Here is a 17,973-nt window from a genome sequence, read left to right as displayed (position 1 = left end):
GTTTGTTTTGATATTTCAACCCGCGTGTCCTGATCGTGTCTGGTGTGGGGGTACAAAATCAACATGTGAACGCGTGCATTCGGTTTGGTCAGCATGTAATGTTTGTCCCAAATGTCACCATATTCCCTACATAGTGCATTACTTTTGATCAGGGTCAATGGCACTCTATTCCATACATAGTTTGCACTACTTTTGACCAGAGTCCTGTGGGCCCTGTTCAAAGGTTGTGCACTACATAGGGAATAGGGTGCCATTTGGGACACATTTGAATAATAAATACAGCAATACGGTAGAGCTCTCCAGACCAGGCTTTCTATGAAAAGTTATACAAGTACTGACTTCCATACATGCTCCACATCTTTTTTTTATCTTAAATTATAAACATAGATTTCTGCATATTTCTCACAGATATACTGCACTGTATTAATATTGCTCAGATGGATTTACAGCACAATGTATATCATATACACACACATCTAAGAATAAAGATCACTATAGGAACGTTCTCACTGGAACACCCCGCACTCTAAGTTGATTGCAGCCCCGGGATGTTTGTAATAGGGTTTAATATTTTCCCTGTATTTTACACAAAATGTTCCCTCCCGAGAATTTTCTGAATTTTCATGCCGATCAAAGCTATCACTTCCGGTTTTGGCAAGAAATACCGGGTTACCCGGGAGAAAGTGATTACTTTCTCCCGGGTAACCCGGTATTTCTTGCCAAAACCGGAAGTGATAGCTTTGATCGGCATGAAAATTCAGGCCTGACGCTACCTGAGCCAGATGAACCCTACGTTAAAAATACATTTTATGAGACCAAGCCCAAATGATTGTGCCGTTATGCAATACATAATGGGCTATAGGCTACCGCACATTACGCACAACAGAAAAACGTAAAGGCCCATAGATGTATGCTCTCTTAGGTAAATAAATGAAACACGCTCCTGTAATCATTTTGAGTGTGTACCGTATTACTGTACTGTGATGCTGGTGCAGGACATGCGGCCTGCAAAGTTACAATTATAGGCTAGCGAATTTGATTTAAAAAAAATTGAAATCTAATAGGGCCTATGTCACATTTTTATAATTAGTAGGCTGACATATATAGCCTACCTTTCATAATATTTCCCCTAATGTTGTGCAATGTGTTTGAGAGCGAAGTCTTGCATCTTGCTCATTTCAATATCTGTGGTGCAGCTACTGGCAACGTATTTCCGCTGAAATAGTTTACCTTTAACTTAAATAAGATTAGTTGTTCTTATCTTCATCATTGTAATGACATGCTTGAATAATATAGGACTAGAATAAGATGCAGACGGCTTTCACTTCATGAACATTGAATGGTTATGGGTCTGACATGAATAAATAACTGCTATAGCCTATTGCTGTCGCGCATTCTCTTCTTTCAAACTCCCAACGAGTTCGAAAGAATGTATTTAACATTCAGCAAACAAGAGCAAGCTTGCATCCCTGCTCAAAAAAATGTCCAACAAGCTATTCTAGTTATTCGAGGCCAGAGGAGAGCAGGTGCGTATTGTGTAAGAGAACATGATGACAGAGGCTATAAGTTAGAAGCTTATGCATATTAACCCATCATTCATTAGGTAAATACACTGGGTGTACGAAACATTAGGAACACTTGTTCTTTCCATGACATAGACTGGCCAGGTGAATCAAGGTGAAAGCTATGATCCCTTATTGATGTCACTTGTTAAATCCACTACAAGCAGTGTAGATGAAGGGGAGGAGACACGTTAAAAACCTCCCCTTTCGCCTAAAATAACATACCCAAATCTAACTGCCTGTAGCTCAGGATCTGAAGCAAGGATATGCATATTCTTGATACCATTTGAAAGGAAACACATTGAAGTTTGTGGAAATGTGAAATGAATGTAGGAGAATAACACATTAGATTTGGTAAAAGATAATACAAAAAAAACATGTTTAAATATATATTTTTATCATCTTTGAAATGCAAGAGAAAAGCCATACTTTCAGGTAGGAGTCTAGGTGTAATTTAGATTTTGGCCACCAGATGGCAGCAGTGTGTGTGCAAAGTTTCAGACTGATCCAGTGAAGAATTACATTACTACACAATATTGTGTATCAAATCTGCCAGGAGTTTGCCCAAATGTGCCAAATTGATCAATTGATACATTTTCAAGTACATAACTATAGAGAACATACAAAAATGCTATGGTAATAAAAAATGTAAGTTTACACACTCCCACACACACTCCCACACATCTAGATGGCCGGGTAGGGTGGGTGTGGAGCCAGAGACAGCAGTGGGATCAAACTGTAGACCTCAGTTCCTACATTTGAACAAACATTTATTTTATAAAACTATGCTACATTTTATCACAGGGACCCTCAGGATGACAAATCAGAGCAAGATTACTGAATGTAAGTACATTATTTACCATCAGAGGTGAATGTATCAAACCAGTTGCCGTGATAAAAGTTGTTGTTGTTGTGCACTCTCAAACAATAGCATGGTATTTTTTCCACTGTAATAGCTACTGTTAATTGGACACTGCAGAAAACTTAAATTGTTGTTAATCTTTCTGCCCAAATAAGACATGTCTATGTCCCAGAAAGTTGGCTGTTGTATACGACGCCATTCTAGCCACATTGGCGCACGTTAGCAACAACCGTCCCCGTTTAGGGACACCCATCCCGTAGAGGTTAAAGAATGATTTTTAAGCCTTGAGACATGGATTGTGTATGTGTGCCATTCAGAGAGTGAATGGGCAAGACAAATTATTTAAATGCCTTTGAACAGGTTATGGTAGTAGCTGCCAGGCACATCAGTTTGTGTCGAGAACTGCAATGCTGTTGGGTTTTTCATGCTCAACAGTTTCCTATGTGTATAAAGAATGGTCCACCACCCAAAGGACATAAAGCCCACTTGACACAACTGTGGGAAGCATTGGCGTCAACATGGGCCAGCATCCCCGTGGAACGCTTTCGACACCTTGTAGAGTCCATGCCCCGATGAATTGAGGCTGTTTTGAGGGCAAATGAGGGGGTGCAACTCAATATTAGGAATGTGTGTGTTCTTAATGTTTTGTACACTCAGTATTGAATGTATTACCTGAAAGGGGTAGATAGGACATCCATCCATCCATCTTGAACAGAATTATCTATTTTGGATACAATTTGAATGGGATGGATGGAGAGAGAGTACGACTGAGAAAGTGCTCGCGGGCGCACTGATTTAAAGCAACGATATTCGAGTGATTGACTGTTGTCACACCCTGACCTGAGAGAGATGGTTTATTTCTCTAGGTTGTTAGGTCAGGGTGTGGGGTGGGCATTCTATGGTTTATATTTCTTTGTGTTGAGCCGAGTATGGTTCCTAATCAGAGGCAGCTGTCTATTGTTGTCTCTGATTAGGAATCATACTTAGGCAGCACTTTTTTCCACCTTTAGTTGTGGGATCTTGTTTTTGTGTAGCTGCCTGTGAGCAGCCCAGAACGTCATGTTTTGTTTTCTTCTGTATTGTTTTTGTTGAATTTCTTATTTATTGAACTTGTGGAACTCTAAGTGTGCTGCGCCTTGGTCTACTTATTTGGACAAGCGTGACAACTGTATTAAAACTCTGCAGCTGCAATAAAAAATTTAAATCTTTACAATACAAAAATAAGGTTACCCCCAAAACCCAGATGGAGATGTGTAAATTAGACGCACATTCAGTCCTAATATTGGGCTAGTGCAGGCCTAATCGTCACAAGAAAAAAAAGTTACCAGCTAATGAGATGATACATGCATTGTGAACTGCACTCCATACTGACATGCACTGTCTGTCCCCACCCTGAGCGTTGATGATTGATCATGTAGATAGCAAAGCAGAGAAGGCCATAGAGAAGCCAGATATAGACATCGCATATCATTTAACAGTTCTATTTCACATCATGCTGTTCATAGAAATAATTTATTATAATTGACCAGTTTCTTGCAGTTATTCATCCCGGGAAATGGTAGTGGGTTTGGTTGGGAAATCTCAGTAACCCGGTTCCCGCTATTAAACCCTAGTGTGTTATGATTATGACGTTAATGAACTCAACTGAACTGGTGTTTACCCTGTGTTAGTGTGTGTGAGGGAATGTGTGTGTGAGAGAGAGAGAGTGAATGTGTGTGTGTGTGAGAGAGAGAGTGTGAGTGTGAATGTGTGTGTGGGAGAGTGAATGTGTGTGTGTGAGAGTGAGTGTGAATGTGTGTGAGAGAGTGAATGTGTGTGTGTGTGAGAGTGAGTGTGAGAGTGAGTGAGTGTGAGAGTGAGTGAGTGAGTGTGAGAGTGAGTGAGTGAGTGAGTGAGTACCTGTTGTAGATATGTGTAGTCGTCAGGCTGCAGCAGACTGAACTCTCTCTGCTCCTCCTTGGATGCTCCCACCAGCAGGTAGTAGAACACATGGTAGTTCCTAGAGGTCAAGGGTCAGAGGTCATACTGTGTGTGTTTCAGTCAGAAGCCCCCACCAGCAGGTACTAGAACACGTAGTAGTTCCTAAAGGTCAGATGTTAGAGGTTATACTGTACTGTAGAGAGGGCAAGGAGTTTTTTTCTGACTGCATGACCTTGACCAGGAACAATTCCAGGCCTTAGTTATAGGCAACAACTACTGTAAGGCTCTGGTTATTCCCTGGTCAGGAAAAACATAGGTCCCCAGTCAGACTGTTAATCATTAGTGTGTGTATATATAGTACATGAATCTGTAATAAACATTGTAACGTGATTCAAATGGTGTGATTGTGTGATTTGTATCATATTGTACAATAGCTGATGAAACTAACACGAAACTTTTTTTTAAATGTACTTATCAGTGTTATTACCTAATCGTTGCTGGTTGAAAATACAATCTACACAGGACCATCTAATCAGCAGGTTTGCATGGGCGGGAGTTTCAGCTTGCCTGGTGAAAATAACACCAGGTGGTAAATTGGTTAATAGACCAATAAAAAAAAAGTTCCACTCCCAGACAGTCCTAGTAAATTTTGCTAAAAAGCAACATTTGTCAATTTTAATTGAAAACTTTTACAGTAAAGTACTTAACTGTTACCCAGAAAATATTTTATATTTATTTAAAAACGCTGCACTGGGTCTTCAAAGCTGGAATCCTAAATAGTGAAACCGCAACGTCTGTTTGGGTTATTACAACAACAAAGAAGTGACAGCAAAAAACATTTTTTTACACCCCTCAGACAATATAGAACAGCAGAATATGTACTGCAATTTTTTTTTACCATGCTGCTCACCTGTTTAGTCAACAAAACAAAAACAAAGGCGCTGGGGGCGTTTCCCCTTATGTGGAGTCCATCTTTAAGTGTTTCCATCATTAGTTTCCATTTTGCAGCAAGAGAGTAATGTACAGTGGTGCTATCACTTATACCTTCTCTATGCTTTTCCGCATGATTTGAATTAAAGTCTACTTCACTTTCTTATTAAGTTACACTTCAGACCAGGGTTCAACTTTAAATAAGGGAAGCTAATAAAATAACAAGCATTTTATGCACTACAGTCACAGGAGCGCATGCTGTTTGTGTGGCATTAACCCTACAGCCTGTGAAAGTAAGAAGTTTGATATGATGCTGCTACGACAAATGAAAAGCTTCTGTACAATTCACGATCTGAGCGTGAATTTCCTGAATTTGTGTTGACACCTTCATAAAAAATTATTCTTGGATGCACTCATTTCAATATCCTAAACAAGGACTCATTCAGTAAGGGACAGAGTCAAAATTTAGATAAGCCAGAGTTGCACCTGCTTTCGCTTGAATCATTAATTTACGTCAATAGCGGGAAAATGTTTGTCAAGCGCCAGTTCTTCCCTTCTACTCCATCTATACCTGTGTGTGTGTGTGTGTGTGTGTGTGTGTCAGATCTCTGCTAGTCCAGCCATACCTTTCATTCTTAGCTCTGAACACCAGTCGACACTTCTCCAGCAAGTACTTCTCAACTACCGCCCTGCAAGGGAGACACACAGATCAATCAATTCAAAATCGATACCAACAACTGATCGAAGTGTGGTTTGTGTACAAATGTCTGATTTATGTACTTATGTCTGATTTCTAAAATAAAGCCAAATGAGTGTTCTGTGAACTAAAAAGAAAGATTATGACAGCAGTCATGTTTGAGAGATAGGCTCCCTTCACTGTGACACTGGCAGCTAGGAACTACATAAATAAACCAATTCAATTTTACCCAGAAATTCACTGATGAAAATGTGGTTGCCATTCAGTGAGGAAATATAGCCTGGTCCCAGATCTGTTTGTGCTCTTGCTATAAGACGTTGGCAAGAAATCAGAAACAGACAGGCACCCAGGCAAGCCTAAATTTTTTTTTACCATCGCACTGATTTAAAAGTGAATGGTATCTTGTTTCTGTGATGATCCAGCCATCATGCAGCGACAGGTGTTGCTATGGTATGAAATATGTCATGCAATACATGATAACACAAACACACTGCCTCACCCTCTCACCACCCCACTCTCTAGATAGTTGACCCGGATGAACTTCCCAAATCGGCTGGAGTTGTTGTTCTGTGCCGTCTTCGCGTTGCCAAACGCCTATTTAGAAACAGAGCGAGAGGAGATATTATTTACAGTTCCAAAAACTGATGAGGTACTCTAAAGGGCTGAGTCGCCATAAGCAAAATCTAATACTTGGCATTTTTAAAAACACTACAAATACAGTACCTTCAGAAAGTATTCATACCCCTCGACTTATTCAACATTTTGCTGTGTTACAGCCTGAATTCAAAATGGATTAAATATATTTTCTCATCCATCTACACACAATACCCCATAATGACAAAGGGAAAACGTGTTTAGAAATTTTGGCAAATTGATTTAAAATGAAATACAGAAATATTTAATTCACACAAGTATTCACACCCGAGTCAATACATGTCAGAATCACCTTTGCCAGCGATTACAGCTGTGAGTCTCTGGGTAAATCTAAGAGCTTTGTACACCTGGATTGTACAATAGTTGCACATTCTTTTTAAATTCATCAAGTTCGTTGTTTATCATTGCTAGACAGCCATTTTCAAGTCTTTCAAGTCTTTCAATTTAAGTCAAAACTGTAACTAGGCCACTCAGGAATGCATGTCGTTTTGGTAAGCAACTTGTGTACGTGCATTCGGAAATTTTTTCCACATTGTTACATTATAGCCTTATTCTAAAATTGATTAAAATAAACATCTCATTCTACACACAATAACCCATAATGACAAAGCAAAAACAGGTTTTTAGAATTAAAAAACAAAAATACATTATTTACATAAGTATTCAGTCCTATGAGACTTGAAATTGAGCTAAGGTGCATCCTGTTTCCATAGATACTCCTTGACATGTTTCTACAACTTGGAGTCCACCTGTGGTAAATTCAATTGATTGGATATAATTTGGAATGGCACACACCTGTCTATATAAAATGTCCCATAGTTGACAGTGCATGTCAGAGCAAAAACCAAGCAATGAGGTCGAATAAATTGTCCGTAGGGCTACGAGACAGGATTGTGTCGAGGTACAGATCTGGGGAAGGGTACCAAAAAATGTCTGCAGCATTGAAAGTCCCCATGAAAAGTGGCGTCCATCATTCTTAAATAGAAGAAGTTTGGAACCACCAAAACTCTTCCTAGAGCTGGCCACTCAGCCTAACTGAGCAATCGGTGGAGAAGGGTCACTCTGACAGAGCTCCAGAGTTCCTCTCTGGAGATGGGAGAACCTTCCAGGAGGACAACCATCTCTGCAGCACTCCACCAATCAGGCCTTTACGGTAGAGTGGCCAGACAGAAGTCACACCTCAGGAAAAAAAAGGACATGACAGCCCGCTTGGAGTTTGCCAAAAGGCACATGAAGGACTTTCAGACCACAAGAAACAAGATTCTCTGGTCAGATGAAACCAAGATTGAAATATTCACCATCCCTATGGTGAAGCATGTAGGTGGCAGCATCATGCTGTGGGGATGTTTTCCAGCGGCAGAGACTGGGAGACTAGTCAGGATCGATGGAAAGATGAATGGAGCAAAGTACAGAGAGATCCTTGATGGAAACCTGCTCCTTCACCTTCCCACAGGACAACAACCCTAAAGCACACAGCCAAGACAACGCATGAGTGGCTTCGGGACAAGTCTCTGAATGACCTTGAGTGGCCCAGCCAGAGGCCGGACTTGAACCCGATGGAACATCTCTTGAGATACCTGAAAATTGCTGTGCAGCAACGCTCCCCATCCAGCATGACAGAGCTTGAGAAGATCTGCAGAGAAGGGGAGAAACTCCCCAACTACAGGTGTGCCAAGCTTGTAGCGTCATACCCAAGAAGACGCAAGGCTGTAATCGCTGCCAAAGGTGCTTCAACAAAGTACTGAGTAAAGAGTCTGAATGCAATATGTTTATTTTTTATAAAAATGTGCAAAAATTCTAAAAACCTGTTTTTGCTTTGTCAGTATTGGTATTGTGCGTCTATTGATGAGGGAAAAAAAATATTTAATCAATTTTAGAATAAGGCTGTAACGTAACAAAATGTGGAAAAAGTAAAAGGGGTCTGAATACGTTCCGAATGCACCGTACACATATATTTGGTCTTGTGTTTTAGGTTATTGTCCTCCTGAAAGGTGAATTTGTCTCCCAGCGTCTGTTGGAAAGCAGACTGAAGCAGGTTTTCCTCTAGTATTTTGCATGTGCTTAGCTCTTTTCCTTGCCGGTTACAAGCATACCCATAACATGATGCAGCCACCACCATGCTTGAAAATATGAAGAGTGGTACTCAGTGATGTGCTGTGTTTGCTCCAAACATAGCGTTTTGTATTCAGGATATAGGTTATTTCTTTGCCAATATGTTTTGGAATATTTGTATTCTGTACAGGCTTCCTTCTTTTCACTGTCACTTAGGTTAGTATTGTGGAGTAACTACAATGTTGTTTATCCATCCTCGTTTATCCATCCTCAATTCTCCTATCACAGCCATTGAACTCTGTAACTGTTTTAAAGTCACCATTGGCCTCGGTGAAATCCCTGAGCAGTTTCCTTCCTCTTAAGAAGGACACCTGTATCGTTGTAGTGATTACTTACACTTTGAATGGTGTAACTTCACCATGCTCAAAGGGATATTCAGTGTCTGCTTTTTTTGTTTGTTTACCCATCTACCAATAGGTGTCCTTCTTTGCGAGGCATTGGAAAAATCTCCCTCATCTTTGTGGTCGAATCTGTTTGAAATTCACTTCTCGACCGAGGGACCTTACAGAGAATTCTGTGTGGGGTACAGAAATGCTGCAGTCATTAAAAATATCATGTGAAACACTATTGTTGCACACAGATTGAGTCCATGCAACTTATTATGTGACTTGTTAAGCAAATGTTTACTTCTAAACTGATTTAGGATTGCCATAACAAAAGGGGTTGAATATTTATTGTCTCAAGACATTTTAGCTTTTCATTTTAAATAACATTTCCATAATTCTACTTTGACATTATGGGGTATTGTGTGTAGGCCAGAGAAACAAAAGTCGCAATTTAATACATTTTATATTCCGGCTGTAACACAACAAAATGTGGAAAAAGACAAGGGGTGTGAATACTTTCTGAAGGCACTGTAAATGCTTCACAATTCACAAAAAGTGAAATTAGCTGATAAGGATATCATAGAACCAAACGTATAAGATTTCCTAAGCCTGTGTTTACCACACACAGAACTCTGCTATTCAACCAGAAGGCTTCTTCATATTCCGAATATATTTCGAACGACGGCTTCTGGTAAGAGTTGAGGGGGAGGGGTGTGTTTCCCTATAAACAATTCCTGTTGTACCAAAATTGAAAACAAAATGTCCACTTTGACATTATGGGGTATTGTGTGTAGGCCAGAGACACAAAATCATCATTTTATAAATGTTAAAAGGCTGTAACAACAAAATGTGGAAAAAGTCAAGGGGTGTGAATACTTTCTGAAGGCACTGTGTTGCTGTGAGACATTAACTAAATCTGTTTGACGAGCGGATACTGTACATTTAAAAGGTCCAATGCAGCATTTTGTTTATTATCTCAATATTAAATCATTTCTGGGTAACAATTACCTGGGAGCGGTTTGAGTGGGGAGGTGAAAAGGGTAAATTTGCTGTTATTGGCAGAGAGGTTTAGAACTCTTATTGTTCTATTAATTATTTACCGCATGGTTAGATCACCAAGGAAGGCCAACACTGACACCGTGATGGTTTTCAGAGGGATGTTGTGATTATGAAACCAGTCCTTCTCAGATTACCACGTTAGTCAGAGAGAGTCATAAGCACAATCACAATCAGAGTCCTGATTGATAAGATGATTTTGTAGGGGATTTGTAGGAAATACGCACCAGTTACTTGAGAATAAAACTGAATTTTGGGGAGTAAAAATGTATTTCCATTCAAAATCCTATTTTCACTATACCTTAATCCCAAAGCCTGAAATAGAAGTTTAACAAATTCAGGACACGGGGAATTATATATATTTTTTTAAATACTGACTTTTCACATTCTTTCTTGTTTTCATACCTTGTCAGGACGTTCTGGTCCTGATAATGTAGGAAAACATGCGCGCGCACACACACGTACACACCCCTCCAAAAGTATTGGGACAGTGAACATGTTGTTGTTGTTTTGGCTCTGTAGTCCAGCACTTTGAATTTGAAATGATACATATCGGGTGAACCATTTAGAAATTACAGCACTTTTTGTACATAGTTTCTCCCCCCTTTATTTTAGGGGACCAAAAGCAATAGAAATCAATGGTAAATTATGTATTGTGTCATTCTGGAGTCACTTTTATTGTAAATAAAAATAGAATATATGTTTCTAAACACTTTAATGTGGATGCTGCCATGATTACGGAAAGTCCAGTTACAAAATGCTAACCTCCCGTTATTGTAATGGTGAGAGGTTAACATGTCTTGGGTGTATGATATAAAATGCTAATCTCCCCTGTTATTGTAATGGTGAGAGGTTAACATGTCTTGGGGGTATGATATAAAATGCTAACCTCCCCTGTTATTGTAATGGTGAGGGGTTAGCATGTCTTGGGGGTATGATATAAAATGCTAACCTCCCCTGTTATGGTAATAGGGGGGTTAACATGTCTTGGGGGTATGATATAAAATGCTAACCTCCCCTGTTATGGTAATGGTGAGAGGTTAACATGTCTTGGGTGTATGATATAAAATGCTAACCTCTCCTGTTATTGTAATGGTGAGAGGTTAGCATGTCTTGGGGGAATGTATAAAATGCTAACCTCCCCTGTTATTGTAATGGTGAGAGGTTAACATGTCTTGGGGGTATGATATTTGTGCATCTAACTTTCTCATCATTATTTATGATTCATTCAGGACTATCCATAATCAGTGTAGCGACCCAGACGGCATTCCTAGCCGTTCTCAGAGCATTTTCAGACCAGCTGGATGGTGTGTTTACGGACATATTCAATCTCTCCCTATCCCAGTCTGTTGTCCCCACATGCTTCAAGATGGCCACTATTGTTCCTGTACCCAAGATGGCAAAGGTAACTGAACTAAATGACTATCGCCCCGTAGCACTCACTTCTGTCATCATGAAGTGCTTTGAGAGACTAGTCAAGGATCATATCACCTCCACCCTACCTTACCTAGACCCACTTCAATTTGCGTACCATCCCAATAGGTCCACAGACGATGCAATCGCCATCACACTGCACAATCCCATCTGGACAAGAGGAATACCTATGTAAGAATGCGGTTCATTATCTACACCTCAGCATTCAACACCATAGTACCCTCCAAGCTCATCATCAAGCTGGAGGCCCTGGGCCTCAACCCACCCTGTGCAATTGGGTCCTGGATTTCCTGACGGGCCACCCCAGGTGGTGAAGGTAGGAAACAACATCTCCACTTCGCTGATCCTCAACACTGGGTCGCCACAATGGTGTGTGCTCAGCCCCTTCCTGTACTCCCTGTTCACCCATGACTGTGTGGCCATGCACGCCTCCAACTCAATCATCAAGTTTGCAGACAACACAACAGTAGTGGGCTTGATTACCAACAATGACGAGTCAGACTATTGGGATGAGATGAGGGCTCTGAGTGTGGTAGGAAAACAACCTCTCATTTAACGACAACAAATGAGATTATGGATGCACCGATATTACATTTTTTTGCCGATACTGATATCCAATATTTTCCAATAAAACGATGCCAATATAAAAGAAATTGCAGCCTTTTAAACATTCTAGTACACTTAAATAGTTGAACCCACACACACACTGACCAAAAAGTTGTTGGCATTTACGTGTGTTCAAATTACCAGTAAAACATAATCAAACCCTATTTCTTTCACTGTGCTGTTTCATTGTTAATTTGTTCATTCTCAACCAGGATTTCATCATATGTCAAGCAGTGAAGTTCCAGCTCTGTCTGTCCGTGGTGCCTCTTCCTCGGTGCGCACTGTCACTGTGTCCATTTCCATCTTGTCCAGCTGTGTCTAACATTCCACGTAAACCCTGTTTGTCTGCATCGAAGTAGCGGTCCTTGTACCTAGCATCGAGCATAGTGGCGACACAGTAGAGGCTCAGTGAGAATGCCACCGAATCACTTGTTCACAGCCTCTAGTAGAGTACTTTTCCAAGTTAACCCGACGGTCTGTGTTGGCATTTTTGTTGAGCAGATGTTTCAATGCCATGGCAGGGTATCACGTCTGCTGCAGATGCAGTTGAGCTTATTTCTCGAGTCACTTATTCGAATGGAGCTAGGAGTGTTCATGTTTCCAAGTTTCAAACATGTTCTCAAATTCCATTGAAGTGGCAGCAGCAGTATGAGAACCAGCCCATTCTTGAGCATGCAATATGGCTTTCCTCAGTACGAAATCCTTGTCGACCCACTGTGCTGTCAGACACAGCATGCTCATGGGGCTGACATCGCTGGTCCAAAATGTCAGTCGTGAAGCTAATAGCATAGATGTGCACTTCAACAATACTGTAACTCCGGTAGAGCAACATCTGAAAAATTGCGCTTACTTGGGAGTGTGTACCAGTGCTCGCCAGTTGGCGAAAGCCAACATCATCCATGACAGAGGACGGTTGATTGTCAAGGGCAATGAATTCCATTATCTTGGAGTTAAGGTATTTCGCCTTTTGAGTTGCAACGCTGAAATTCTTGCTATTTCAAATGACTGCTCGACTTGTTGACTGCTCAATCCACACAGCAGACATTGTGGGCTAGGTTAGGAATGCTGTATTGCACGTGTAGCGCTATATTTTTCATGGCGTCATTCCGTCATTTACCTACGTTATATAGGTATGCACCTCAGCTTCGACATCGGTTTTGCACATAGGCATTAAACTAGACAGACATCGGGCCGATGCCGATGTTGGCATTTTTAGTTAATATCATCCGATTCCGATATGCTTACCGATATATCGTGCATGCCTAAAGGAGATGATCGTGGACTTCAGGAAACAGCAGAGGGAGCACCCCCCCACATCGGCGAGACAGTAGTGGACAAGGTGGAAAGTTCTAAGTTCCTCGGCGTACACATCACGAACAAACTGAAATGGTCCACCCACACAGACAGTGTGGCGAAGAAGGCTCAGGAGGCTGAAGAAATTTGTCTTGTCACCTAAAACCCTCAAACTTTTACAGATGCACAAGTGAGAGCATCCTGTCGGGCTGTATCACCGCCTGGTACTGCAACTGCACAGCCCATAACCGCAGGGCTCTCCAGAGGGTGGTGCAGTCTGCACAACGCATCACCGGGGGCAAACTACCTGCCCTCCAGGACACCTACAGCACCCGATGTCACAGGAAGGCCAAAAAGATCATCAAGGACAACAACCACCTGAGCCTGTTCAATCAAAGCTGGGACCGAGAAACTGAAACACAGCTTCTATCTCAAGGCCAGACTGTTAAACAGCCATCACTAACACAGAGAGGCTGCTGCCTACGTACATACAGACTTGAAATCATTGCCCACTTTAATAAATGGATCATTAGTCACTTTAATAATGCCACTTTAATATCATTTTCACATATCTTGCATTGCTCATCTCAAATGTGTATACTGTATTTTATACCATCTTGCCTATGCCGCTCGGTCATTGCTCATCCATATATTTATATATATTCTTATTCCATTCCTTTACTTAGATTTGTGTGTATTAGGTAGTTGTTATGGGATTGTTAGATTACTTGTTAGATATTGCTGCACTGTCAGAACTAGAATCACAAGCATTTCGCTACAATCGCAATAACATCTGCTAACCATGTATGTGACCAATAACATTTAATTTTGATTTGATTTGATCCACGTGTTTAGAAACAATCTATTCTTATTTACAATAAAAGCGCACCAAAATGACAATACATTGTTTACTTTTCATTTCTATTAGACACAAAATAATCTGAAACATCCATACAAACAGCAAATGCATCCAACAAGTTTGTAGAGTCACAAGATTGATGTGTGGAGAATTTTCCTTGTTTGGGGACCTAAACCCCTCCCACAGCTGTTTAGCTCTGGTTAATATCTGCATTCAGATAACACAATGGTTGACTAATAACATGTTACAGTTGTGTGAAGACATCAGGGTCGTGTTAAGTAGGCTAACACCGTAGCAAACCATTTACAAACAGCAACATGAAAATGACCATCTTTTCCCTCAAAAAATATATTTTATATTTTCAACACATGACAGAAAATGACCCTCTAACTGGACATGTTTAGGTAGTTACCTCTGTTTCAAAAATATTTTCACCATTTTGGGCCCACTGAACATGACCCAGACTCCACCCCTACAGAAGAACAGTATTTGGGTTGAGGTGGTGGTGGATTCCAATGAGGGCTACAGTACAGTAGGGGACCCTGTCTTGACGGGTCAGGGCTGTGCCTTCACAGGCCTCTATACAGCCTCCGTACATACAGTATTACTTTGAACACCCTGATCCTATCTCTCCCCCCTCCCCCGCTCTCTTTCTACCCCTCTCTCTCCTCTCCCTCCGAATCTGCCTCTTCTCTATCTCGCTCCCTCCCCCTCCAACAGCCAAGTGTGCCAGTAAAACCGACTGCTAGAGCCTGAGGAATGTTCCTCCCTCCTCTCCACAGTGAAGTAAACACCATGAGTTATCATCCTCTTTCAAACACAGCCTTTACTTTCCAACAAGAAATATCTGGAAATACGTCTTGGCTTGTTCTGGTTTCTCCACTCCTCTTTCCCTCTCTCTCGGTCTCTCCACCTCTCCTCTTACCCTCTCTGTCTCCTCTAGCCAACGCCCCAACACGGCCTCCATAATCCACATTCCCCTATGGAGCTGTAGGGCCCGAACAGAGCAGCAACCAACCCCTCCCTCACACTATAACCAGCTACTCTCTGATTGGCATGTGAGGGACAGAGGACTTCCCCATAACAGTGAGTCATTACGAGAAAGAAAAAAAAGAAAATAAAGAACTAGACCCTAAACATAGGGACCTGGCTGCTAGAAATAGTCAACAGCTCTTGGTCTTGTGTGTTTATTAAAAATAGTGCTCCTAACCATACATCTCGGTTTGCCTCTGCTTTGTTCAAGGAAGTGAAATGGAGCTAAACCAAAGAACAATACACAGAGGAAAAAGTTCCAGCTCTAAATGATCACTGCCTGAGGGTTTGCTGTAGGCCCACTCTGGAAAGACAAGTTTATTGTAGGCCTACGTCTCCTAACCATGTGAAGTGACTGTAGTTTTTGGCATGCTCTCAGATTGAGGGAAGTGGGGCCTAGGTCCCTGCAATCATAGCATTAACTCTCATAATGGACACCAGAGGTTTGTCCAAAACACTGTAGATAATCTGGGCCTGTTTTAATAAAATGTCTCAGAGAGTAGGAGTGCTAGCCTGACGACTCACACTAAAGGATTCCGCTGCTCTGTTGTTCTCTACATACTTTAGTCTGAGACTGACATCATTGAAGTTGTTTGTGGTGATGAGGGGCAAGAGGGGCCTTGTACAAAACAAAGTAATCGTCGATGGGTTTAACTCTAACCAAACACAGTATCAAAGCCTATTACGAACTTTAAAACTGCCGCTATACCCACGTGTGTTCTGGCTCTGGCCAAATCCAATGGCTTCTGGACCAATCAGACGGCCCCGAATGTGTTCGCATTCGGTGAAGGGTCGGGGAGGTAACTCAGATCCAGGCTCATTGTGGATAAGAAACTAACGTCCGTGAGCATGCCGTAGCATTTGGCCAGCGCAAGGAGTCTGGGTAGCCAGGCAATAGGAGTGCTGGTCTAGGATCAGTTTTGCCCTTTAGATCATAATGAATAAGATTGGAGGGGGACCAGAGTAAATCACATTACTTCCAAAATACTATAGTTTACTACATTGCCTAAAAATAAAAATGAATCACTCATATGTCTCCCGCTCCTAAAAGGTAGGCCATAGAAAGAGCTCAAGATAAAGTGCAAGTCTCTCCAACTCTGCCCTCTTCAAACTAAGTCAAGCCTATTGGCTGATTATAGCCCAGTAATACTGATAGCTTAATATAAATGCGCCATGGGAGAATCTCTGGTAGTTTAACCTATGCTATTTCTTAGGTTATTTTGATATTGCCTATAGGGTGCAAAATTGCTGGGACCATGGCTGTCAAGTGAGCTGCGTCACATATGCCTAAAATAACATTGAAGGACTGCGTTTGGGTTTAGGACTAGTTATTGCGGTAGTGGGTGGGAGTTGGACAGAAAGCCAAAGGGTGCAGTATGAAAAGCTACGGGTGCAGGAGGGATGAAGAAATCAGTCCCATGCAGACCTCTACCCTGGACCTTGTTGCTTATTAGTGCCAACTGCAGAGGCACACCTTAACAAGGCACACCTGTTAATTGAAATTAATTCCAGGTGACTACCTCATGAAGGTGGTTGAGAGAATGCCAAGAGTATGCAAAGCTGTCATCAAGGCAAAGGGTGGCTACTTTGAAGACTCTTTGATTCGGGAACAGACTATCTTGGGAAGAGGTGGGAGTGTGGGACACAGCCCTACTTTGTGCCTTATGTAAGTCGTTACTAATGACAGTACTGCACTTATACAGTAATAACAGAACAGTGGTCTAAGCAGACATACACTGCTTTCAGAAAGTATTCATACCCCTTGACTTATTCCACATTTTGTTGTGTTACAGCCTGAATTCAACATGTATTAAAATGCATCTCCCCCTCATCCATCTACACACAATACCCCATAATGACAAAGTGAAAACATGTTTGCAAATTTATTGAAAATGAAATACAGAAATATCTAATTTATATAAGTATCCACACCCCTGAGTCAATACATTGTAGAAGCACCTTTGGCAGCGATTACAGCTGTGAGTTTAAGAGCTTCCACACCTGAATTGTGCAACATTTGCCTGTTATTCAAGCTCTGTCAAATTGGTTGTTGATCATTGCTAGTTTTGACTTAAATTGGCTTGAAAATATAACTCGGCCACTCAGGAACATTCACTGTCTTCTTGGTAAGCAACTCCAGTGTAGATTGGCCTTGCGTTTTAGGTTATTGTCCTGCTGAAAGGTGAATTCATCTCCCAGTGTCTGGTGGAAAGCAGACAACCAGATATTCCTCTAGGATCGTGCCTGTGTTTAGCTCCATTCCGTTTCTTTGTTATCCTGAAAAACTCACATGTCCTTAACGATTACAAGCGTACCAATAAGATGATGCAGCCACCACTATGCTTGAAAATATGGAGAGGTACTCAGAAATGTGTTGTATTGAATTTGCCCCAAACTTGACACTTTGTATTCAGACAAAAAGTAAATTGCTTTGACCATTTTTTTGCAATTTTAGTTTAGTGCCTTATGCAAACAGGATGCATGTTTTGGAATATTTTTTATTCTGTACAGGCTTCCTTATTTTCACTCTGTCAATTCGGTTAGTTTTGTGGAGTAACTACAATGTTGTTGATCCATCCTAAATTCTATCAAATTCTATCACAGCCATTAAACTCTGTTTTAAAGTCACC

General features: G+C 41.2%; 1 protein-coding gene across 8 annotated transcripts in view; it reads right to left on the bottom strand.

Moving 5' to 3' along the window:
- Positions 1-17,973, bottom strand: part of myo9b (myosin IXb) — a 78,543-nt gene that overhangs the window by 43,708 nt on the left and 16,862 nt on the right. For all 8 annotated transcript variants that reach the window (XM_014191928.3, XM_014191924.3, XM_014191933.3 and 5 more), the window contains 3 exons: positions 6,471-6,565; positions 5,901-5,963; positions 4,324-4,423 (listed from right to left, as the gene is read on the bottom strand). In XM_014191928.3, coding sequence (XP_014047403.1) covers positions 4,324-4,423; positions 5,901-5,963; positions 6,471-6,565 — 258 coding nt within the window. The remainder of the gene's footprint in view (positions 1-4,323; positions 4,424-5,900; positions 5,964-6,470; positions 6,566-17,973) is intronic.

This window comes from Salmo salar, chromosome 03 (genome assembly GCF_965601325.2).
Source record: "Salmo salar chromosome 03, fSalSal1, whole genome shotgun sequence".
Classification (NCBI taxonomy): domain Eukaryota; kingdom Metazoa; phylum Chordata; class Actinopteri; order Salmoniformes; family Salmonidae; genus Salmo; species Salmo salar.
The sequence above is the reverse complement of the archived record's forward strand: the minus strand, read 5'-3'. Positions and strand labels throughout refer to the sequence as shown.